The sequence below is a fragment of the Loxodonta africana genome, chromosome 5 (genome assembly GCF_030014295.1).
Source record: "Loxodonta africana isolate mLoxAfr1 chromosome 5, mLoxAfr1.hap2, whole genome shotgun sequence".
In the NCBI taxonomy this organism is placed as follows: Eukaryota; Metazoa; Chordata; class Mammalia; order Proboscidea; family Elephantidae; genus Loxodonta; species Loxodonta africana.
The window spans coordinates 43,528,519-43,555,326 of record NC_087346.1 but is presented as its reverse complement, the minus strand read 5'-3'; the positions used below and the strand labels follow the sequence as shown (position 1 = coordinate 43,555,326).

At 36.0% G+C, this 26,808-nt stretch overlaps 2 protein-coding genes across 8 annotated transcripts in view; one reads left to right on the top strand and one right to left on the bottom strand.

Annotated features, from left to right (window-relative positions):
- Positions 1-3,288: 3,288 nt before the first annotated feature.
- Positions 3,289-26,566, bottom strand: INTS12 (integrator complex subunit 12). 4 transcript variants are annotated; one of them, XR_002785839.2, is made up of 9 exons: positions 26,438-26,566; positions 22,261-22,425; positions 17,828-17,980; positions 15,746-15,933; positions 14,134-14,293; positions 10,908-11,054; positions 6,528-7,121; positions 3,752-3,856; positions 3,289-3,416 (listed from the first exon to the last, which is right to left on the bottom strand). XR_002785839.2 is itself a non-coding variant. In XM_023548548.2 (8 exons), exons 2-7 carry the CDS (start codon positions 22,414-22,416, stop codon positions 6,537-6,539), a joined length of 1,389 nt encoding a protein of 462 aa, XP_023404316.1. In that variant the 5' UTR covers positions 22,417-22,425; positions 26,438-26,566; the 3' UTR covers positions 3,730-3,856; positions 6,528-6,536. The 4 variants fall into 4 exon arrangements, 3 of the variants coding, with proteins under 3 accessions (XP_023404316.1, XP_023404318.1, XP_003410418.1); XM_023548548.2 differs by lacking the exon at positions 3,289-3,416 and having other exon boundaries at positions 3,730-3,856; XM_003410370.4 differs by lacking the exons at positions 3,289-3,416; positions 3,752-3,856 and having other exon boundaries at positions 6,413-7,121.
- GSTCD (glutathione S-transferase C-terminal domain containing) overlaps positions 26,488-26,808 on the top strand; it is a 230,969-nt gene continuing 230,648 nt past the window's right edge. For all 4 annotated transcript variants that reach the window (XR_010322037.1, XR_010322036.1, XM_064285482.1 and 1 more), the window contains exon 1: positions 26,488-26,808. The gene's annotated coding sequence lies outside the window, so the exon portion shown is untranslated.

Below are 26,808 nucleotides of genomic sequence, written 5' to 3'. Positions count from 1 at the left end.
ATACTAAATACACATGAGAATAGGAATTGATTAATTAATAGCCAACTAAACCCAAAAACCAAACCCATGGCCATCGAGTCGATTCCAACCATTGAGACCCTGTAAGACACAGCAGAACTGCCCCATAGGGTTTGCAAGGAGTGGTGGTGGATTTGAACTGGCAACCTAGTGGTTAGTAGCCATAGCTCTTAACCACTGTGCTACTAGGGCTCCAATAGCCAATTAGATGTCTTTAATGTAGAGCCTCTTTTGAACATAAGTTTTGGACCAAAAGGGAAAAAAAAGGTAAATAACATGAAATAATAATGTCTAACATTTGAGTACTTACTATATGCTAGTCATGTTGTAACTTATTTGATAGATTACATGGAAACTGAGGCACAAAGAGATTAAGTTATTTAGCCCAAGTCACATTGCTAATAAACGGTAGAGCTGGGACTCAGGTAGTCTGATTCTTGGATCCCTGCTCCTAACCAAATATTGTGCTAACTCTTTGGAAGTATACACATTTGCTATCTGCAAAGTAATTAATGATGCAAATAATGGAAGTTGAAAAAGATCATTTTCCTTCTGGGCCCACATTAAGCATTTAGAAGTTCTTCAAAATCAAGGACTACAAGAATTTAAAAGTTCCATAATATTAGCCTAGAGAAAATATCTAAGTTTAGTAATTATTCATATTTTGCTTAAACATTTTGGAAAGCAAAATTATTTAAAAACTAGTCCACACAATTACTAACAATATTTCAAGGAGGAAATGTTTTTGGATAGCTCAGTCATTTGGATGATGAACAGGGAATATGTGTTCTGTGTTCTTAGGTAAGATGTAAATATTTTTTGTTGCTGATTTGTACTTAGACAAGGCAGGCATTGAGGAAATACTTGTTATGACACAATGTCCAGGGACACTGAACTTCCATTTGCTGGGAGAACTGTTGTGTAAGATTCTAGGCTTATACTACTTTGGAACAGAAAACAGATTAAATTTAACTTTAGTGGTTTCCTTTAAAAACCAAAATAAGATGAACTTTCATTGACCTTTGGCAATGTGCTAATATGACATTAAATTTTAAGATTTAATTGTTACTTTGAAAGACTTATTTGGTCCTATATTGTATATTGTGTTGCATACATTACTCAGGAATACAAATAATAAAATGAAGAGTGCTGCTTTTGAGAGGGATGCTGACTTTTACATATATGTCATATACAACCACAGAAATTCATGTAAGACATTTATAGGACAGAAAAATTTGCATTTTGATAACATTCCTGAAATTCTTCATCTAAACATGGTTTTATGAGATTCTACTGCTAAGTTTTTGCATAAAATATTTTGAATTGGGCACTAAAAGATTCACTTCTTTAGATATACAGGGACTTTGTATGTCTTTTAATGATCCTTTGTATTCGATTTTGAAATATAAGTTCTGGTTTGCTTAGGGTAAAGTGAGAGAAAATCCAAACTGGGTATTTGTGTAAACTGTGAACAAACCCAATGACTGAAATAGTGGGGAAATTTTTTAAAAGTATATTTAAAAAAAAAAAAATTGTGACCTTAATACTTCCCACACAAATGAAGAACGAAATAAGTAGCACCTCTCTGCTTTTCCTGCTGAAATAAGTGACTAGATAGATGTATATAAGAAGCTTTGCCTACCTGTGCTGTTCTAGGAATGATGCTCCCTGTCTGACCTTTGGAGAAACCACACCACTAAATCAGAGCTGCAGTTAGCTGCTGAGCAAGAGTTGTAATGACGCCACCTACTGCAGTGGTTCACTATTGTGGTAAACACACGTTACTATGAAACTGTTATTTTTAAAATCCAGGCTACATTGCATATGCCATTTAGGTATTTTTGTCAACAATTATGAAATACCCTTCCTAAGTATGTTCTTTAAAATAATTGTAATTCTGAGGTCAGACATTATTTTATTGGGCCTAAGGGAAATAAAAGCCCAAGATAGTAATAAGATGCGTACGTCTTGCAAGAAGCTTAAAAAGACAAAGCTGTTGATGATGTTATTATAATTAAGGCTAGGTATGCTAATGTAATTATTTCTGTATATCCTATTATAACTGTTACAGTACAGTATAGGGTCCTCTGAAGTAGGTATTTTTACCAAGAATGAAGAGGGCATTTTTTTTTGTGTGTGTGGCTGTTTTTCTTTTTTAAAAAAACGTAAGTGTATGTACACATTTTTATTTAGCATTTATTTTTAGATACAAATGCTCTAAACTAACATGTAATGAAGTTTAGAAATTATAAAAAAATTAGTCCAGTAATACAAAATTACTATGGGTGCTTAAATCACGAAAAAAAGTCACAAAGTCATTATTTGAAAATAAATTCTATTTCAGAAAAATATCTTGTTTTAGTATTCAGTAGCATAATTCTATGAAGGTTGAGTTGTACAGAAGAGATATAATGCACATTGTTAATTATAGCAGTGAAGCACTGCATGAAATACTTTACCTGTTGGTACATCCCATGTTTTGCCTAAAATAAAATTTTTGCTTTTACAGATGTCTTTTAAGCACCTGTCACTGTGATGAATACTGTTCATACTTAATACATTTAGACCTTACAAAATCCAAGCTAAATTAGACATACAAATTTACATCACAGTTGATGAGGAAGTAATGAAATCTCATTGACTGGAAAGATATTGGACTTTGCATTGGATGTTATTATTTTAAAAGTCTATTTTTTTATTAACCCTCCACACACACATACATATAAAAAAACTCAGACATTATGTGTGATGTATAAAATTATTCCAATATAACAAATCTTCACTCCAGGGTTACTAGAATTTAAGCTGAAGCTATGTAGGTCAGCTACTGCTTTTAGATACTACACTCTAATCCAGGGAAGATTCCTTTTAGTTTTTCAGGGAAACAAATCACATTTTAGCAAATATTGGAATGAGATGTTCTTGTTAAAAAAATCTAGGGAATGTATTTTTAATAAATTTAATAAAGTTCATTTTATTAAAAAAATAACACTATGCTATGTAAATATGTGGCTTTCTGTAATTGCATGTGTAATTTTTACAATTATTGTATTAATAAAGATTTATTTTTACAAAATGATGTACTTCTTATATAGCCTATAGCCATCACAATATAACATATATGATCTCAGGCATTCCTCCTGAGAAGTCAGGATGGTAAGACTTTATCTCATTTACTTGGAACATGTTATCAGGAGGGTCCAGTCCTTGGAGAAGGTCATCATGCTTCGTAACGTAAAGGGTCAGCGAAAAAGAAGATTCTCAACAAGACGGACTAACACAGTGGCTGCAACAATGGGCTCAAACCTAATAATGATTGTGAGGATGGCACAGGACCTGGCAGTGTTCCATTCCGTTGTGTGCAGGTTCGCTATGAGTTGGAACCGACTTGATGGCACCTAACAACAACATCACATCCTGGTTAAAGAGTTGTAATCACCTAACATTTGAATATTAGATACTTTCTATTTTATCTCATTATCATCTATGTTTTATAAAAGAAGAAATAGAAGATCACACACCTAACACATGGAGGAAATGGGATTCAAAGCCAGGTCTACTGACTTCAAGGCCATTTTTCTTCCAGTGGTTTTTTTTTTAAGCAACTAAAATCTGTGGTTAAACGATTTTACAAAAAGCCAAATATGCAAAACAGAAAAGTGATACTGATAAAATTTCAATTACAATGGGATTCGAATTTAAATCCCAAAAGCTTTCTTATTGGCTCACTTACCTGTCCACTCGTTTAATGAAGCAATAAATATTTATTGAGAACTGCAGTGGGAGTACAATAGCGTGCAAGACAAAAACAAGATCCAGACCTCATGAAATTTAAATTCTAGTGGAGAAAACAAAACACATATAAAATAAATAAAATGATAAATAATATTAAGCTGGCTACTTTTATCATATGCTCAGTTAAAAATCCTTGTAGCTTACTTCATGATATGGAAAATCCAAGGTGTAAGAATAACTTGAAGGTAATTAAACTCTAATAGCAAATATACCTTTATAAAATACCAAACTGAGCTATATACATTATAGACGTATATGTATACTCCTATGCATTTATACACATATATTATCTATACAAAGAGCCACATTCAATGAAAAATCATTTCCTACACAAGTCTTCCAAAGTTCTCTCTGAAGTACTGTAGAAATTAAAATAATTGCTTCTCAATTCTATTCAGTGCATATGAAGTAACTATGATAGAATTCGAACCCGGCAGGCGCTCCTTGGAAACTATATGGGGCAGTTCTACTCTGTCCTATAAGGTCGCTATGAGTTGGAATTGACTCGATGGCACTGGGTGGTTTTGGGTTATGTTAGAATAAAATCCTTCATTTCAAGGGCCAATGTACAAACTGTAATGAGCATTACCGTTTTAATTTCTTGTGGGCACCAAGGTTACATTAACTGTTACAGTTGTTGAGCTACGTTTGTATCAGGACATTTTGTCCAGTTTAGTCCAAACTGTCCCTGAACCATAAACAATGTTTTTCTTTGTTTTGTTTTGGTCTTCTTGACCCTAAACTTCTCCAATAAAGAGGAAGTTGGGGCACATGCCAAACTGATGTTTTATCAACAGAAATGTTTTGCCGCTTATTTCTCAAAACAAAAACATTTGCAGGCAGATTTAAAAAATGTAAATAGAAGTTTACCCTGCATGTAATAGGATTATCTCAGTCCTGGATTCCATTATGCCAAGAATAATTTAGTGTCATTATTTAAAAGAATTTAAAGCACTTTCTGGAGAAAAAGACCAAGCTTAATTTAAATAGCTTTATCTTCACAGAGATCGTTTACCAATATATTTTAGGATGATGTTAGAAAAGTCTGGGAATTAATGGAGAGAATTTGAGATTAGAGGTTCATAGAGTGAAGATTTAATAACTGCACCACCCATAGCACACATTAAGGTTGATGGAACAAGGCTGCCCAGTCTTGTGAATGTGGGAATTTGCTGGCACTTCCAGTGTCTGGATGAGATGAGGCATTCTTGAATAACAACATACTTTTTGTAATGGCTAACACGTGTGCGAGACAAGGTTTCATGAATATTTCACAGTTCTGCATGATCCTGGCCTGAGCAAAGGGTACTGCAAAGATGCTTGTATAACAGACGGCCTTGGAAGCTAGAAATGGTGTCTCCCTAAAGACAGAGACCTCTGGAGAGATTTGGAGATGTAAAGCCCTCTCATTCCTCTTCCTGGAGATATTTACTTAAAATTCATGTTAATGAATAATCTCTTTCTTGAGGGGAAGATGGGCAGCAGCAGCCTATAAAACGTACTAGCAGCCTATAAAAGATTAATTTTGCAGTTCCTTTCCTTTGATGCAAGCCCATTGCATGCACAGATTAACACCTGGCTCTCACCTTGGACAGCAGGGCTCCAGCAATTAGTGCTAAGTTATTGTTCTGGCTGCTGCATTTTGCTGAGTAATAAACTTGTTTCCCTAATCCAGAAAGCCTCGTGTGTGCTGTATATGTACCTATGTATATGTAAATGTATATATATGTGTGTACATACATGTAAAACTGTGGCAGGCTCATTTGTTAGCTTGCCAAGTAGGGCAACAACCAAGATCCTTCACACTTTCTGGCTTAACAGTGGCCACACGCATAATTCAAAACAACCTTAAGAATTAACCATTACATAGGAGATTCTTTTATATTAGGTAAAATTCTATAACATTTTTTGGCAGTAAAAATGAAAGAGACTTTTCTTCATAGGGAAGAGGCTGTCAGTGTAAATGAGTCAGAAATCATCCATCCACAAAGACTCTGGAGAAGGGGTGTTTTTCTCAAGAATTCTCAGAGGATGTGTGTAAACAGAATGAGTCAAAATTCAGGGTTTATTCAGTACAGACTAAAGCACATGCTGCACTGGCATGTGGGAAAAATATTATATTAAAAAGGCAATTCACAATCTATTGGAAGAAAAAAAAATTGGAAGAAACAAGTACCTAAATAATTGATATGTACTGATAAAAAAGGTAAAGATAAAACACAGGAATATGAGAAATCAATTATGAAAAAGGGGGAGACGAATTAACTGAGGGGAGAGGGAGAATCAATTGAAGTGAGGCTGGGGAGGAACACTGAACAACCAGAATATTGGGAGGGAGTAGAAAGCTTTATAGTGGGTCATCGCTGCCACCCTGTAAGGCACCTTACTCAGCATGATCATTTCTTGGGGCTTTGCTAAAAGATAAACTATTTCTTTTTCTTTAAATTTGCATATTTATCAATTTTCTGGAATCAAAGTTCTTATTAAGAATTAGTCATTCTAATCACTGTTTTTACAAACTCTGCAATTGTTAAAATAATAATGGTAAAGAGAGATTTAAAATAAAAAAAGATTTCCAGTTTTACTAAATAACACTTAAAGGTAAAAAACAATAGAAATTTGCTTATGAACATTTTTATTAAATTAGAGTCTATTACAGTTTTTGTCCTGATAATAAGATTTTCATCTTTTGGTCAATGTGATGTAAAACCTACTTGGTCATATTACTTCTTGAGTTTCTTTTGGGCAGCTTTCTTCTTGACCATCTGTAATCGCTTCATGGCATTGAGCTGGGATTCTTGTGAGGTTGGACCTTTAAGGGATGCTGAGGAGGAGCTGCTCGATTCTGAAGTGGTTTTACTAGCGGTATTCCCAGTAGGCCCAGATGTTCCACTATTTCCATTCCCACTCAGTTGGCTGCTGCTTCCTGGAACTAAACTACTTGGACTAGGAAGACCAACTTTGCTAACATTGTCACAACTTACTGAGCGACTAAGGCCAGTTTTGCCCAAGGTTAGAGGTGGAGGTGGTTTCAGTGGTACAGTGGGTGTACTGCTGTTACTGGAACCTATTTTGGATCCTATTCCACCTTTGGATGATGTTGCTAGACCAGTCAAACCCACAGGCTTCTGGTTAGCTGACGAGGTAGTAGGTTTCCCACTATTGTTTTGTGTTGTTGAACTCAATTTTGCTGTTGATGGACCAGCAGAGGAGGTTTTGGCTGCAAAAGCTGCCCATCCAGTTAGGCCACTAGTTGCTGAAGAGGAAACATTGGTACTAGAAGAATTTCCTGAAATAACTGTGGATGCCTAAAAAAATATTAAATATTTCATTAGAGCCAATATAATCAGCACCTACATAAAGCCCTTAAATGTATCACAAATTTAACTTTACACTCTTTTTATACTGATTTGAGAAATTTGTATCACCCCACCAAAATCAGGTTCATAGAAACTGACCTAAAAACTATATATAGAACAAAGCTTATCCATAACTAGTGGGTGTTGTCATTTCCAAAGCAGAAATTTTTAGATGCCACATTCTTGTTCTAATGATTTAAAAAAATATATGAAATTCTTTTTTTAGGAATTGTTTTTAGATTCAGTTGTAAGGCACCTAAGAAAATCAGATTTAATTTGCTATAACTTGTTTTTCACCTAAAAATGTATATTATCTAGCTAGTTAAACAACTGATTTTTTAGACTTTGCCCCAAATGACTTGTGGCTCATTCCAAAAATCAAATTTACTCTTAGTGGACAAAAATGCTTGTACCAAGGATATTCAGAAGACACCAGAGATGAAGATATTAATGCAGTAATTATTTGCTGAGTGAATGTGTGTGAGAGAGAAAGAAAACAGCTATACATAGACTCTAGATCCAGTTTTTAAAAAAAGAGTTCCCCCAAATTTTGAACAACAGCACTCAAAATATACACAGATAATCACGGGTAACTATTTACAAGCGTATAATACTTCTAATATATTAAAAAAAAGTTCTCGTAACTTTATTTTCACAACTTGTCCATGTTTCCATGAAACTACCACATGAAAGATCCCTGTTTCTGTATGAAGGATTTTACCAGCTGCCTTACAGGCTGCACAAGTGACATTTTGGGTAGACCTGACTCACTCCCAGACTAAGGGTATAACACTTCAACTTTCCCAGTTAACCTCCTTAGTCAATCAGAAGCTCAGTGATACCGATGCCACTATACAAATATATATTGTTATTCACCTAAGAACCATTTTTTCTTTTCACTTTCATATTGGACAAAAATGTCCTCTGTTTAATTATGAATTGAACTTCTCATCGGCATTCTTTCTACCTTGATATTTTCAGAAGAGTCACGAAAGTGTCACATTCACACATAGGTAAACAATAGTTTTACAATTAAAAAAAAAAAAAAAGGCAGTTATCATGCCTAAAATGTATTTACTCATATTTTAGGACTAAACTCTGAAAGAGCTGATAAAACATTTCTGGCTCCAATAAAATAACGTTTAATACTGTCTGCATATAAACACGTTTAACCAGTGTGAAAAGTCATCAAAATAGAGTGCTCTGACAAGGAAGAATGAAGAAAATCAAAGACACAAGGGAAAGATTAGGCCAAAGGACTGATGGACCACAAGTACTACAGCCTCCACCAGACTGAGACTAGCACAAGATGGTGCCTGGCTACCACCACTGACTGCTCTGACAGAGATCATAATACAGGGTCCTGAACAGAGCTGGAGAAAAATGTAGAAAAAAATTCTAACTTACACACACACACACACACAAATAAAAGACAAGACTTCTCGGCCTGACAGAGACTGGAGAAACCCTGAGAGTGTGGCCCCTGGACACCCTCACAGCTCAGCAATGTGGTTCACCCTTCAGCCAAAGAAGAGACAGCCCCATAAAACAAAATGAGACTAAATGGGCACACCAGCCCAGGGGCAAAAAGGAGAAGGCAGGAGGGAACAGGAAAGCTGGTAATAGGGAACCCAAGGTCGAGAAAGGGAGAATGTTGACATGTCACGGGGCTGGCAACCAATGTTACAAAACAATATATGTACCAATTGTTTAATGAGAAGGTAGTTTGTTCTGTAAACCTTCATCTGACGTACAATTGAAAAAAAAATAGAGTGCTCTGAGATCTTTATTTTGTAAGAGGAGTGGTCTAGATATTTGTTCACATATTTTGAAAAAATGATAGGACTTTTTATAGTAGCATCATATGACAACTACCTTACAAGGTTATCCAGAAAAGAAAAACACTTTACATATTATAAATTCCTAGAGGAACGCACACAGGTAACGAGAGTTAGTTAAGAAAGCAAAACGATGCAGGTGCAGTAAACTTTAAATTTTCAGTTAGGAAAGAGCTAATTTTCTTTTCTATTAAACATAAAACTGTCTGCCATATGGCTAAATGATCTCTCAACAAACTTCACAAAGAAAACCCATCTGAAGTAATTAAAAAGACCAACACTTAAGAAATATAAACAAGAAAGCAAGTTCTGTGTGTTTGGCATTTTACTTTAATGGCTTATTGTTGCCTGGCAATGGGATGACAGATGGCTTCTAACACTATCAAGACACATAAAGTAAAATAATACAAACAATGGAGATCAAGTACTTTCTCACTATTTCAGTGGAGAAAATATATTTCTCAACTATAAATAATTTCTTAACCATTATTCTAGCTAGAAAATCATTTCCACTTTTTACATATGAATGGTAACAATAGTTTTTCATAGTAAAAATGTATTCACTTTAATTATTAAAAACGAAGAAAAAAAACCCTTCATCAAAATAAACATGACAAGCCAAGGCCTTAATTTATTTGCCATAAAATGATTTCACGTTGGATTTTCTAAAAATATACTTTAGTAGTAACCGGTTAGCATAAAAATCTACCTAAGGGTGATTATATGTAGAATATAACGACTCTAATTACTTTCAATAAATGAATTATTTTTACGTCTATTCCAATTCAGCAAGTTTCTACACTGACAAATCAATAATGGAACTTCTTCAATATCAAGTCTTCCTTGGTAAGAGTATAAGGGTTAAATTTAAAAAATGTCTGCAATAAAATTATCACTGTCTTCCTCAGAGTATTTTATATTCATATTCTCTATTATTGCATCAGGTTCTTGAGCTTTGCTATTTATAGCCACTTGGACAAGATAATATCTTTAGAATTTTCTGGGGTCTATGAGAATTTGGGGCAATATTTTTCATTCTATCTTTAGCTCTTTGCTTAAAATTGGGATGTGTAAACTCGGAGAAAGTATTTTATATAAAATTAGTTAGAAAATTATTTTATTCCATGATACCAAAATGCCAGGATATTAATCATGTAGTGTGATTTAAAGGATGCAAACCTAGTAAAGACAAAGGTGACATTCTCACTAGAAAACATGGTCGCTTAGTAGAAGACACAGGTACTTTGAAAGTTCATGATAATAAAGGGAAAAATAAGACAAAGCAAGGAAACCATCTTCAATAGACAGTAAGTTAGGAGAAAAAAGCTATAGGGCCAATTAGCTCCAGTAGTATGAGGAACAAGATTGTTGATAATGAGGGCAGAGGTATTTAGAATTTAAGCCAAATTCCTAATTAGAGGTAGAAGGTCCCTAGGTGGTGCAAACAGTTTGCGTTTGACTACAGCTGAAAGGCTGGTGGTTTGAACTCACCTAGAGGCGCCTCAGAAAACAGGCCTGGTGATCTGCTCCTGAAAGGGTACAGCCTCAAAAACCCTAGATGAAGCAGTTCTACTCTGTACACATAGGGCCACCATGAGTTGGAATCAACTTGACAGCAACGGGTTATTTTTAACTAAAGAAATGTCTGACTACATGATGAATATCATCTTGGAATGTTTACAGACAGTTCCCATTTATGATAAAAAGAGACATAGGAAAGTCAGAGATTAAATCATTGTGTAAATGTTCCCTTTCTATTTAATGTTAACAGTAATGCAGTCTTAATTTCCAAAATACAGCTATTTAGTACATAAAATTTCTCATTAAATTTTTATCAAGCAACTTTTAGCAAACTAAATAGAGATGCAAACTTAGATACAAATAGAATGTACTATACCTTGACTTCTGTTCTTTTGAATGCCAGAAAAGTTGTCTCCTGTTTTAGTTTAGTTTCTGGTTTCTTAACCAAAGGATCTTTGACAGCTGGAGTTACAGAAACAACGGTAGGGGCTGGTTTCTGGGCTGGTTTCTGAGTTTTTTGAGCCTAAAGAAATCAGTGTCTTAAATTAGATAAAAGATCTCTTAATTGAATGTACAAAAATATAAAAATAAAAAAATAAAAATTTTATCATGGTACTCATCATTGACTGAACTGAACATTTAAACTGACTGAGTCGAACATTTAAAAAATACTGTGATGACATCAAAAGTATAGACTCTTGAACAAACCATTTTTATCATCATTGTAGTTACTGCTTCACAGATTTCATTAACATAATATATAAACAGTAAATATAGTATTAAGCTTTAGAAACCATGCAGATTAGGGTTGTTTAAATACCATTTTAACAAGATAAACCAAATTGTTTCAAAAAAGGAAAATCGCGAACTATGTATAACCAGTTAGCTTCGCTCATCAGAGAAGTGTGTTTATTTTTCACTATGGTTGGTCAAAGACTTAGGAGTTTTCCAGGCGTATGGGTAACTGAGGGTGAGTTAAAAGGTAGTCTACCATAGTTCTGATCAATTATACAGTTTTAAATACAGAATGGCAAGGAAGAAAAAACTAGTGATAAATGATGAACGGTTTGTGAGGTTTTCAGTACTATAGAACTAGGCACAGTGAATATAGCTCACCTTAGGGAAAGTTCACGAATGCAAATTTCTGTGTTACCAAAGAATTTGCATCCACCGTTCTTTTACAAATATTTTTAGTTTTTGAAAAATAACTGATTGTTCCCCTTTATTTCGTAACTAGGCACTTGACTAAATTTTCTTATAAACTCTCCTCATTTTTCAGTTTATTCTTTAGTATTTTATAATTATAACTATATAGACAGGATAGTGTAGTATTTAAGAGCAGAACTTTTGGCAGTAAAACACACCTGGGATTAAACTCCAGCTTACCTTCCTTGCTATGTTACCTTGGGTAAAACATGTAAATCTCTAAAAGCCTCATTCTCTTCACTTGCATCAAAGGTAGATTATAGAATGAATTATGACTATGAGTTTAGCACAGTGTCTGGCACACAGTGAGAGCTGACAAGAGGAGTTACCACTTATTCATCGTTATTACTTACGCAGGATAGGAAAACTGAACCCTGGATAGGGAAGATGTTCCCAGCCATCCCACTGTCTTTGACAGCCCTCCTAAGATCATGCAGTGCTATACCAGGGAATTTATTAATAATTTGTCCCAATTTCTAGAAGCCAGAATTTGGCCTATTTTATCTCCATTAGCACCTTCTTGTGTAGTCTTCTTGTGCTATGGTTTGCCATACTATATACTCTTGATTCTCCAATCTCAACCCATCCCATTGTTTACATTATAGACCTTCCACCACCAAAGTACATGTACCTTCAAACTTCACTTATAAAGCAGCATGCAGATCAAGAATATTAGTAAGGATGCAGGATGACTGCCTACAGTAACACTACCTCTTACCAGTAGGAAAGGAGGGCCTCTTACCTCCTACCACAGAACCATGTTATGAGAATGCAGCCCTCCTAGTCATCAAGAAATACATGATTCTGTAACCAAGGCTTTCAAATGTGCACTGTCCCCCACCAACATCTACCATTCTAGATGCCAGGCTCTGAAGACCAATCTGATTTCTATGCAATGACTCATTACAATGAAGCTGCCTGGGAGAATCATGTTTGGGTCTTCTCCTGCCCCCTCTATTTCACTTAACCATCTTAAAAACTGAGCAAGAAATACCAGAACCCTTCATCCTTTGGTGACAATATTAAGAAATCAGGTATACATTACCGCTAACTCAGTGTTGCTCAACAGAGGCACAACGATTTTTCACTGAGTAACTACTTCACACGGCAGAACCTGCCCCAGTGGAGAAATAAGTACAAGAAGAAGATGTTGAGTGTTGTTTATAGTACCTTTGAGATTCCTTGGAGCAAGAGCCAATCAAGATATGAGAAACTCACTAAATAATTCTAAGCAATTGGTTAGACTTACTGGATTTAGTATCCCCACTGTTTCCAAATTCCTTTCTCTGATTAAACTTGTGTTTACTGGATCCTCATCTCAGGTTCACTTTGGATCATGCCTTTTGGTATCTCTCCTGGTCCACTCTAGGTATAGTCATGTCTTAACATTAGCCATAGCTACCCATTCAATGGTTTGATTCTCTGATACAGGGACTGAACCTGCTGATCACTAATTTCTGGTACAAATTCACATTTCCTCCATTTTCTCTACCTTACATTGAGTACAACAGGATGCAGTATGTGTCCAGTCCTGACCTCTGCTCTGGTGATATGACAATAAATGAGACATGGCACAACTGATTAACAGGTGAGATATTTACTTTGCAATGCAGATAAAGAATAAAACATATCTGTGATGAAGGAAAGAAGGTGAGAAACAAACACATACAAACATGAAAAGTTCACAGCACACTCAAGGCATGACACTTAATCTGGCAGAGGAAGAAGTAGATAGCAACTTCTTGATTTTTTTAAAAGGAAATTTATTAAGTTCATTTATCCACTTTTTAAATGAATAAAATTAAGAAAGCTATGCAGTATAATAAATGAAAACCACTGTTCACTGTGACATTAAAGGCAGTTATGTTGGTGAGCAGAAAAAAGAAGACAAAGTACACTGAAAGAAAATGAAATGAATGGTCACCCAAAAACAATGAGACGGAAGACTGAGGACTAGAGAAACCGATGAAGAGACAAAGATGCACCTATAAGTACGGCCTCTGAATACACCTTTGTAAGTTTGGTGGTTTAAGCTCAAGTGTCAGGATTAGATATTTCTTATATTCCATTACCAGACTCAACAAAAATTGGGACTTTGTATCTCACCACAGTGCTTTATAGTACTGTTAAATGTTTATAAATAAATTGACATATTGGAAAGTAACGGCCATATTTTGTGGGACTCTAATCCTGTTTCTTTGTCTATATTCAAATAAAATGAAAGTTAAACAAAGAAAAACGCTTATAACATGATCCTATAAAAATATTTATAGGATTACATAGCTTATTTTTTAAAGTCTTAAATGCTCAAATCTTTATTTTAGAAAGCACATATCAAAAAAAAAAAAAAAAAAAAAACAGAGACTGTTTAAAATAGAAAACAATATAATTCTTACCATTCTTTTCATCTGCCTGGTACATCGAGCACAATACCACACCAGGCGAGGGTCATTCACTTCCTTATCTGTCACCTGGGGCTTATGGCAATCTTGGTGGTAGAGATTGTGGCACTCCTGACATTCAACTAGTTGATTTCCAGATGCCACTGTCATTTGCCTATGGGAATATACCATTAAACATTACACTTTCTTAAATGTAACAATTTCAAGCCATACCAGGGTTGTTCTGCTAAGGTTTTACATACTGAACAGGAAAAAAAAAATCAGAAAACCAAAGAACAGAAAAACAAATTCCTACATACAGTCTGCATAAACGGTTCATTTCTTTTAAAGCTTATGATAAGTTATCTTAATAATTAAATTTGGCTATATTCTTTTTGTAATTTCTCAGTCATTTTTTTTCTTTCTTCCAGAAAGTAGATTTTGACTAGTCCAATAGTCCCATAGCATTTTCATTGTACCTGTATTAAATTTGTTTATGCTAGTTACCTGTGCGTTTTTCTATCTTCTTCATTAATACATGAATTAATTAAAGGTGGGAACTGGGCCCAATTAGCTATCGTGCCAAGTATATTACCGTGCAGAGAGATAATGTCCAATAAATGCCCGATCAGTGAACAGAAAGTAGGTGTATGTGTATCAAAAAAGTAGAAATTTCTCTATCCAGCAATCATCATAGCTGTAGATAATCATAACTCTCTGATGGAGAAATCAGTTACTAGTTTTCTCCCCATTATTACTTTAACATTTTTTTTTTTATTTATAAAGTGACATCCTTTACAATAAATAAAGGGTGAAATAAACAAATATATGTGAAATCAGTGGCATTCTAACACATGATCCCTATTCAGAAGCATATTAATTCATTCTCTGTAAGGTTCACAAAAGCATATAGTTGTTCACTCAGCTCCAATGCCCCAGAATTAACACTTTTATGAAGAAAATAGCAACGAAGATAGCACCTTTTTTGTTGTGCTAGGCATTCAAAGCCATTAACAACTAAAAACTTTACACTTGGCTTCAAGCAGTTTAAAATCTACCTGTGTCCGATTTTTAAGATGCAACCTCTACTAAACGGAATTATCAATTTTTTTATAATTAGCACCCACGTTTCAAATAACACTGAGAATAACCTACACGATCCATTCCTTTTGTTTCCATTACCCTTACGAACAGTTAATGATGTTTTAGGAACTGGCATATAACAGTTCATTTTTATAAGCACTAACAATTCAGAAAATAAAAAAGCAACACAGACTTCTAAAAAAGAAAGACTGAAATAACTCAGTCTGCTGAGTAGACTCTTTCTCACTAAAGAATAAAGCAATCATGGCTTTCCCTCCAGAATTCAAGAATTCAGAAAACGTTACTATAACCTAACAGGTAAAAGGAATCACAGTCAGGAAGATAAAATATTTGGCAATTTAAAAAAGTTTAATTGCTAAATGGGCAGTTCCTAAGGCGTAATCTACTTATCTTCTCCGCACCCCCAAACAATAAAAACAAAATATAAAACATCAGACAGTTGACCTAATTTCTTCCCTTTTTTTTTCTTGGTTGTCTGTTCTTTAGAAAGAAATAAAGGAATTGACGGCAAGGTACAACTTACCTGCAAACAACACAGGCCAATCCCATCTCCATGGCAAAATCATCGGCACTAGTCTCCTCAAAGCTGGAAAGGTCAGCAATAGCTAAATCCTTGCTCGTCTGGACAGTGATGGGGGAAGATCGTGCCTCCGGTTTCTCCAATCGCGGTTTCTTTGGAACGTCAACTCCTTCACTTAGGTCTGATTTTATCTATAAAAAGCACCCAATCAGAAAATAATCAGGGAAATTATTTAGCAAAATAAACTTTAAATCACCAAGAGATGGACAACATGGACAGTGTGCAATGATGGAGTCCACTTTACAGATATTTTCATATAGCTTTAAGGGTCACTATGAATCAGAACTGACTCGATGGCAAAGGGTTTGGTTTTTTTGTGTTTGTTTTTAAGGAGAGATGTGCACACTAAAGATCTGTGCAAGATTTATAACTAATGTACTATCAGTCAGTTAAACGAAACCAGCAAGGTAGAGATAAATCAGAATAGGTTAGCATATATCTGTTTTTCTCTCTGTACTCTTGTCCCTTAAAGAATTCTGGAAGTTCAATGGGTTTATTTGTACTAACTTCTGCCTTTTATTTTCCCTATCGATGCTTTAAAATGGGAAACCATAACACTAATTAAGTTTTTAAAAATTTTTTAATAATTGTAAACTGTTAATATGTGAAATGGAATCCCTGGGTAGTGCAAATGGTTAACACACTTGGTAATAACCAAAAGTTTGAGGTTCAAGTCCACCCAGATGTGCCTTGGAAGAAAGGCCTGGTGATCTATTTCTGAAAAATCGAAAACCCTATGGAGTACAGCTATACTCTAACTCACATAAGGTCACCATGAGTAGGAATCAACTCAATAGCAACTTGTGGTAATATTTAAAATACACTGTAAAGAGGTAAATGATGATCTACCAACCCTCCAGACTTAACACATTGCCGTATTTGCTTCAACACTCATTCTGGCTCAAATGATATTATATATACACCTATCAGATTGGCAAAAATTAAGATGTGGGGAATTAAGAATTCTTATATATTTTTTTTTATATTTAGTTGGTGGGAATATAAATTTAGAACATCCACTTTGGATAGCAACTGGCAATACCTAGTAATGTTGAAGATGTACAGGTCCTATACTTATAGGTATACATTCTAGAGAAACTATTAACATTTGAGCCAAGAGCTATGTACAGAGCAGCTCACTGCAATTCCATTATAATAGAGAAGGAAGAGAAATAGTCTAATTGCTCATCAGTGGAGAAATGGATAAACTGGTTTATTTATAGAATGAACATTATATGGTAACTGAATGAAATATCTACAGCTAATCTAATGCATCAACACAGATAAATCTCAAAACCTAAAGATGAATGGAGAAAAAGCAAATTACCAAAGGATAAATGTAGTATGATAGAATTTATATAAACTTACATAAATTGAAATGGAGTCTCTGGGTGGCGCAAATGGTTAACACGCTCGGTTAATAACTGAAAGTTTGGAGGTTATTTAAATTTAAATGCATAGAAAACAATGTAATATAGTTTATAAACAGCCAATATTTAGTAAAAGTATGAAAACACCTAGAGGGCAAGAGTCACCAAAGGGTTTTTTTTTTTTTTTAAAATCCGTTTTTCATTAATTGCTAATGTCTGAATTACCATGTACAGAAATCATCTAAAATGGACAATCTAAAAATTACCTGCAGGTTCCATTCTCATGAATACCATTCTGTAACAACTTTCAGTTTTAGTCGTTTACATCTTTACTCTTTTCTGCTTATCTTTTCTTCCCAACAACCGCTCCATTTACAGTTTCTGACTTATGGATTAAAGTTTACACTTCAAATTCCTATATCCCCCAGGGCTCAAATATTTGACAGTGATTTTGGTGAATGGTTAAAAAATATGTTTCTAAATTTTACTCATTTCTCAAAAAGTCAGCATCTATAGCAATCAAAATATATTTACTGAGGGATTACTATGTATCTATACACACTGCTACATAAAAAAAGGAAGCATAAAGCATTGTTTCTGCCTATGGAACAACTGAGTTACTATTTATTCTGATTAGATTAAAATAAAATCTTACTTTATCAGCAGGTCTCTTTTCAGCTTCCTTCTTTACCTTTTCCGTTGTGAGGACCTTGCCGTTATTATTGCCAGAAGGAATACTGGATGAAGTTTTGGGCTCTGGCTTAATGGAAATAGTTTTTGTACTTGAAATTTTGGGTGGCTCCACATCCTAAAAAGTGCCATAAAAATATATGGGTAAATTCTCAAACTAATACACCACAAAAAATAGATCATAAATCTACACAACTTCCAGTTAAAAATTAAGAGAGCATGTTGCTACCAATATGCTTTCTTTAAACAGCTTTATTGAGGAATTATCAATTTATAAACTACAACTTCTTAAAGTATACAACTCAGTAAATTTTGACATATGTATACACCTGTTACACTGTTATCACAATCAAGATAATGAGCATATCCACCATCCCCCATGTTTCCTTGTGGCACTTTGCAATTACTCTTATAGGTATACATTCTAGGGAAGCTATATCCCAACCCTAGGCAACCACTGATCTGTTTTCTGGTCTACACCTTAGTTTACATTTTCCAGGAATTTAAATGAAATCATACAGTATGTACTCTTTTGTGTCTGGCTTCTTACACTCAGCATACTTATTTTGAGATGCATCCATGTTGTTGAGCATATTAATAGTTCTTTTTGCAGAATAGGACTGCATTGAATGTATATGCCACAATTTGTTTATCCAGTCATCTACTGATGGACATTTGGGTTGTTTGCAGTTTTTTGCTATTACAAATAGAAGCTGTTATGAATGTTTGTATACAAATCTTTGTATGGATATATGCTTTCATGTCTCTTGGTAAATACCCAGAAGTGAAATGGTTTGATCATATGGTAAGAGTTATGTTTGACTTTTTAAGAAACTGCCAAACTGTTTTCAAAAGTTGGCTGTACCATTTTACATTTCCAGCAGGAATACAAGAAAATACCAGTTTCTCCACATCTTCACCAACTGTTGGTATGGTTAGTCTTTTTAATTTTAGACATTCTAACAGGTACGTAGGAATCTCCAGGTGGTACAAATGGTCAATGTGCTTGGCTGCTAACTGAAAGGTTGGTAGTTTGAGTCCACCCAGAAGTATCTTGGAAGAAAGGCCTGGCAAATCTACTTCTGGGAAAAAAAAAGCAGTCATTGAAAAACCTATGAAGCACAGTTCTACACGGACATACTTGGGGTCATCACAAGTTAACACTGACTCGACAGCAACTGGTTCGGTTTGGTTTTTTTAACGACATTTTTTCAAGTGCTTATTTGCCATTTGTTTATCATCTTCATCGACTCAACAGCAACAGGTTAAAGTGTCTGTTAAATTTTTTTGCCCATTTTTTAAAATGGGTTTGTCTATTTTAGTAAGTTTCAAGAGTCCTTTATAGATTCTGGATACAAGTCCTATATCAGATATATAATTTGCAAATTTTTTTTCCCAGTCTTTGGCTTGTCTTTTCATTTGTTATAATCTTCTAATCTTTGTTCTTATAGCTTTGATGATATAGACACTTGTTATCTTCTGTTAATAGTATAAAAAGTTTGTGCGTATAGTAGTTTCTTGTCCCCCTGAAAGGAGGGCATTTTCCCACCATTCTAAATAAAACTAGAATAGCTGCATGCAGTCCATTTTTCTGTGATAATACATAAACCAAAAAAAATCTGTTGCTGTCTAGTCAATTCTGACTTATGGCAACCCCCTGTGTTATAGAGTAGAACTGCTCCATAGGGTTTCTTGGATACATACAATCTTTACAGAAACAGATTGCTAGGTTTTTTTCCAAAGAACCATTGGGTGGGTTTGAACCGCCAACCTTTAGGTTGGTAGCTGAGTGCAAACCATATATATAAAAGTACAAAATTATAAATGGGAATAATACACATCAACTTCACAATAGCAGGTAAGACTGTGGAGTAAGAGAGAGAAGGGAAAGGGATGAGGAATGAGGCCTTGACCTACTGGGAGCAAGGCCTGATTTTTTTTTTTTTGTGCTCATCATCTAGCCAGGGATTGGCAAACTGAAGCTCAAAAACCAAATGTGGCCTGCTGCCTGTTTTTATAAAGAAAGTTGTATTGGAACACAGCCATATAGTCATGGCTGTTTTCATGATACCTGTTGCCGTTAAGCTGATGCCAACTCATAGCAACCTTACAGCACAGAGCAGAATTGCCCCCACAGGGTTTCCAAGGTTATAATTTTTACAGAAGCGGACTGCCACATCTTTCTCCCCTGAGCAGCTGATGGTTTTGAACCACCAACCTCTCAGTTAGCAGCCAAGTGGTTAACCACTGTGCCACCAGGGCTCCCTGCTTTCATAACACAATGGCAGAATTAAATAGTTGCAACAGAGACCATCTGGCCCACAAAACTGAAAATATTTATTATTTCCCTCTTTACAGAAAGTCTGCTGACCACTGGTGTTGACTTAAGAAAGTGATGGTGAAAATGTTAAATAATGCAGATTTAACTTAAAAGTGTAACAAGTCTGTAATACAAAAATATTGAGGAAACAATTTCATTGTCTTCTAGTTTTAAATTCATCAAAGGAGTTGCCCATGTTGTTGATGAATGAGTTAAGTTCCAACTTCAATATTTCATCTGTGCCTTACTCATTAATGTAAATGAAAATATCAACCGATATTCACGTAGCACCTACAATCAGAGAGCAAGCTGTTAACATTTATAAGCACACAGCTACCTCCAGGTGATTCATATGTATGCTAAAGTTTGAGAAATACTGGCATAAATTATTCTTCTCACACAATTCTAATGCTAGACATTTTCAGCTGAAGGCTAAAATGAAATGAATCTGTGCTTTTAAAAAACAGCCATATTTTCTCTACACTGACCAAGAAAAGTAAGTAAACGCTAGTTAAAAACCTAAGGTCAGCAGACTTTTTAGTCACAACAAATTTTTCACGTGCTTTAATAGCGGAACTTCCTTCTGTTTTAGAATCTCAAAATATTGCTTTTTCAGTAATAATTGTTTTTTCCTATTTGGACAATACCTAGTACAGAATGAACTTGATAATGTGTATTGTAGACTTGTGTTAATTTGGCCAATCTGAACTCACTGAACCTGCGAGAATGAGAATGGGTAGAAGAAATGGGATCATAATGGTCCAACTAATCAAAAGACAATAAAAAAGCTCGGAAGTACTCGCGCTGGTGTTGAAGGCTGCTTGCTCAGGCACTGAATCCAGGACTTGGCCCTGTCCTGAGCTTCAGATTCTGGATTAGACTGAGCTAGTTATGTAGATAGTTGTCTCTGTCCCATTTTGGTTTGGGCTATAGGTCCACAGACCCAGGTGGCTTGAAGTTTCAGGGCTAAAGCTTTAGAATGGTGTGAAAGCATGTCTTAGTAAATAGTAGAGAACATAAGAGCTGCCATTCACTTAGACCCTATTAGGTACCAGGTGGATACTATACTAGGTGATTTACATACTTCATTTAATTTTCACAACTCTGCAAAGTAGGTCTTATCGTTCCCATTTTACCAATAAAGAAACAGAAGCTGGATGAAATGAAGTTATTACACACCTCAGTTTTTTCAACGTAAAATAAGGAGAATAAACAATACCCAATTACAACTGGGTAAATAATGCCAATACAATTGCTGTAACAATTAAATTAATTAATACAGATAAACCACTCAGAGAAATGCCTGGTACACAGCAAGTCCTTAAGATATGTTATGTATTATCTATCATCATTAAAACAGATCTGTCTGGTTCCAAAATGCACACTGTTTTTACATAAAGCTGCCACTGGCTGCTTTGTTGTTATCAAGATCAGAGTTATACAGTTCTCATATTTCACCCATACCTCATATTTCCTTAAATAATCCTGTCCAAAAAAACCAAACTTGTTGCCATGGAGTTGATTCTGCTTCATAGCGACACTATATGTCAGAGTAGAACTGCCCTATAGGGTTCCCAGGGAGCCACTGGTGGATTCGAACTGCCTACCTTTTGGTTAGCAGCAAGGCTTTTAACCACTGCACCACCAGGGCTCCGAAATTGTCCTACCCATATTCAATTTATCTTGCTGCAACATCCATGTCCTTTTACTTCATTATTATTATTATTATCCCTAAAACCTTAAAAGAATAATTAGAAGTAAATTATGGTTACATTCATCAGCTTTAAAAAAAAAAAAAAGATTCTGATCGTAAAGAATTGGAAAATAAAATAAGTCTTAAACAAGTAAGTTTCTATACAAAAAAATATTAGGACAAAATATTTCCCCACCTCCAGCTTGCTTTTCTATGTGGTGTAACACTACTATGAAAACTTGAAAGAAGAAAAAAAATAATCAAGTATCTCATTTCTTTGTGCCACAAGGAAAAGGTTATTTTGGCAGACAGATTGTGTTGAGACGGTCTAAATGTACCACTACAAGCATTACAAAACTTTCAAGCTTTTTGTTCATGTAGATACCTTTGGAGACGGGCGGTAACTTGAATCAATGCCCCGAGCCAAGGATTCATCAAGGAGTGCTTTTAGCTTTTCAGCAGAATCCTTACTCTTTGAATGTAAGAAGCCTAGGGCTTTCAAAAAAATTGGATCAAGTTCCAAATTCACAGCAGCAGCCATTGCAAACACCTGCAAAGGGGTAGGGGGAGAGAAAAGGGAAGTAATTTAAAGACAATGCTCAATTACCTATGTCAATATTTTATTTGGTTCTTTTGTTTATAATAGGTAATACTGCATCCGGTACAAAATTCAAAAGAACCCAAAGGTTATTACAGATAAAAGTAGGTTTCCTTCTTCTTCCTGACAGGCATTATTTAGTTCTTTTCCCCTGAAACAACCAGCGTTTTCAGTTTATATCCATGGTGAAATTTTAAATCCAGGTTAGTTCCTCCTTGCCACAAAGGTCCCTTCCTATCTCTGCTTTAAAAGATACACTTCAGTTTCAGTATACATGAACTTGATGTGTTTAGGTCAAGTTTACTATATATTAAAATTTCTTCTCCCAAATCTTATTTCCATGACAAAAGCAAAGATTTATTGTGTGAATGTGGGGGAGGCAGTGTCACCGCAGGGCAATGGTCAGAGGATGCCTTAAGTTCTGAGCTACAGAGACCACTGCTGCAGCATTTACCTAAATTACCTTTTTAACTTTTTTTTTCTGCCTCCCTAATACTCAGCCCCAATCTTAAATGTCTCAGAAAACATACTAATGATAGCCTTATTTGATCACATTTAGATTGTAGTATTTCATGCATTAACCTGTTTTAAAAAACTAGGTCTTTAGAGGATGGTGCCATGTCTATTAAAAAAAAGTATATACACCCCACAGGGCCTATGATAATGCCCTGTGTCCTAAGGAGCCTAAAGAATAGCCAAGGCAGATGAAGATATACAACAAAGGCTTAGGAAATTCCGAAACATTAAAAAGTTTTGTTTTCAGTTAATACCAATGCTATCATGTGGTTCTACTTCTGGCTGTCATTTTTTCAAACACCTCCCCAGGCAAGGAATTATTAAAATCAAAATGTATTCTTTGTGTTCCACCCTTTGATCAATATACCAGGATTTGAAATCCGTCTTGTATCCTCGAGGTTAATATTATAATAATGCAACACACTTGCACTGCTACAGCTGAGGATCTGTCAGCAATTCCACAGTAATCTCCCATTTTCAGGGGTTTATAAAGCCATTAAAACTTCCTCTAGGTTGAATCTTGGCATATGAAAGCTCAGCCTGAAAATGGATTTTATTTGTTCCTTCCCCCACTTACTTCCCCCTTCATCTGTCTCCAAGTTTGAAAGGAAACACAACACACACAAATACACACTCTCCTAAGCTTCTTTTATTTTATTTTTCAAGTTTCAGTGATGGTATTTGATACCCTACTGCCCCCAAATTGCCCCTGAATCACCCATGAAAAGGAGTTCAAAGGCCGCTACTAGAAAGAAAATAACCTTATCTCAAACAGTTGTATTAGAAAGAGTTTAAAAAAAAATTGAAAAGCAAACTCTGTCACTTCTTAAGATTGTATTATTATGCATACTATCTATATATATGATAGACACAGAAAACTTATTTTTAAATTTACTCATAAGGCTGGTCACCAAACATGCTCTGAGAAGAAAACAGCTCCTCGATAAAATTTCCATGATTAAAAAGGGTAAACCTGCCAATCCTCCGGTGTGTAACAGGGGACAGAGCCTGGTCTTTCTACTGACCTACTTTATATAGCTGAAGGGGACAGTAGTTTACTTATTCACAACAACCTCTCTCATGAAGTACTGACCAAAAGGTTGGTACCTAGAAGAATCCTGGTATATACTAGAACAACCATTACTTGAAATTTCTATGCTAAAAAAACTAAAGCAAAAGATTTATTGTTAGGCTTTTCTACAGTCACAGATAAAAGCTTTATGGTACAGTGTAGGTGTCTAGAGTCACGCACCTAGATTACAAGTCTACAGAAGTCACGCATTACTACCAACATTCCAACTGGAACCTCGGTGTTAGTTCTTTTTATGCAATCCTGGAGTTAGAAAACTGGCCGTGTACCCCATCCTAAACCAATAACATATCCCGCTAGCCTAATGGTCTCCACAGTGGCATACAGGGAGAAAATATTAGAACTTTTATCTATATTTAATTTTTTATTCAAAAAAATTAATATACAAAGTGGTAGTAGTAAATGCAAATATATAAATATGGAAGAGTGCTCACATTTTTTACATGGAGTAAGTTATGAGAAAGGTTTGGTAGTCACTACTCTAGCCTATCTAGCAACTTACAGTTTCACTTTCTCTATTATACATAATGGCTGCTTTAAGGTACAAACTACCTTCCCCTTGCAAGTCCCTCCAATACTCATTCTGTACAACCCTTCATCCTCCTCTCCACACTAATGTCATTGCTAGCTACCCATCAGCTTCTAGCCCTTGCACTATTCCTAACATAGTCCCTTACATTTTCTACTTTTTCCTCAAGCACTCCTTTACTATCCCCCCACGATGACACCACCTCCCTTGCAACCTTCTCCAATAGTTTCTTTGACTTGTTTCTTCTCACAAGAGAAAAAAGAGGTCTACAGCGTCTTTATATTGCTGCTTTCAGAAAAATATTCCATGACCACCATTTAGCAACATCTTCTCTTAAAATCTACACCTGTATAGAACATTTGCACCAGGCTCCTCTTCCTCTTCCATCATCTTCGACAATTTTAGCATCCACAGTGATCAGCCTCTTCAACTTGTACCTGCACCCACCTTTTCCTCTTCCCTACTTGATAAAAAAGAGAATGTAATGTCACCTTTGTTCTGGATCCCATCTCTTCATGCCCTCTTTGTAACCTTGAGATATGGATTATTTACTCCATCTTCGTTTCAGTCTCTTTCAACTGGCATCTTTTCACTGACATTTATTGAATAAAGAGATGAAAGTATAATGTTCTTGTCACACTGTTAACACAAATCTAACCATTTCCAACACCTCTCCAGCAAAATGGAACAAAAAATGCAACCTAAACCCAAACCCCCTCCAAACAATAATAATAAAAAAAAAAAACCAAGCATCAAAACAAATCAATACCTCTTTCATTACTGAGGATTTGTACAATGTTCCTGACAGCAAAACTCTTGTTCCCATCCTTCATCTGGTCTAAATTCATTAATCCTGCTAGACTATAAGCTCTGTGAGGGCAGGTACTTGTTTAGTTCAGTTAGCTGCATCCCTAGTGCTTGGAGCTTCACAGGTGCTCAAAAATATTTATTAAACAAATGAATTAGGTTTTTACATAAATGTCACTTTTTTTTTTTTTAGGACTTTTGTGATTTCTCCAATCAAAACTAGGTATCCATGCATAAATATAAAATGTACATATATGCTTTTCCTCTAGATCCTGTTTCTCAGCCTACCTGCCTCATCCCAAAAGAAGTTCCAAAGTTGCTTTCTGAATGTGCACCAGATGAAGGAAACTGAACCTATTCATGCCGAGTGCAGTATTATGGTTGCCATCTCAAAACAGCACTAGAAGCCTTTGCCATTCATGTCTTTGCCATCTCTTGCAACCTTTTTCAAAAACATCCTTCAAAAGATGCTATGTTTTTCATTCCTCCACTGAGTTCTCAGTCCTGGGTCACAACGATACCTAAGGGTCACATCTGGAAAAGCAGGGCAGGCGGTAAGGCCCTGATTCCAAACCTACCAGATGGGAGAGGAGCTGGTAAAGCAACAGCAGACACTTAGAAAAGGGATGCCAGTCCTTTGCCCAAAGTATGATACACCAAAGGCCTAGCACGGGGGCAGGTCCTTGACAGGGAGCCAAGAAGAAGAGAGACGAAATGAGGGCGATGTACAGAGGGTCGTCAAAACCTGAGAAAGGTCCGAGATAGGGTTCCAAAGACCTAGTCCTTGGGTTCGAGTCCTCAGTCCGCATGCCCCAGCTCACAACACACTCGGAGAAAGCACAGTCTCATTGAAAAGGCAGAACGGTGCGCTTGGGGCATGCGACTGCCGGCAAATCACGAGGTTTTCCTTGTCAGGAGGAGGGAAATTAAAAACCCACAGTGCTACTCTCCCACCTCAACCCTCGCGAGGGTCTCGAGCCTCCCACAGGTGGGTGGGAGTGAGGTCGGTCGTCACAACTCACCGTTCCGCCCAGCAGCTCCGTCCGTTCCTGGTAGCTCCTTCGGAACCGGTCCCGGCGCCCGCCGACTCTGAGAGCCGGAAAAGAAAGTTCCTGCAGCAGGGCCGAGGGGGGGACGTTTTGACGGTGCGACAGCAGGAAGTGACGCACCCATTCTTCCGGTCCGCTGGATTATGAATGACGGCTAACGCCGGTATTGCCCAGACGCGTGGCCTGCTGTTTCTTTCTGGGCCCTTGTGGAAGCTAGTGGTTCGCGGGAGGCGGCTCCCAGAATCGGCCTCCGAATCTCGGCTGGGGCGGGACGGGAAGGCGCAGGCAGCCCGCGTCGCCCGCACGCTCACGCACCCTCCCTGCCTGGCCGCCTCTGCGACCAG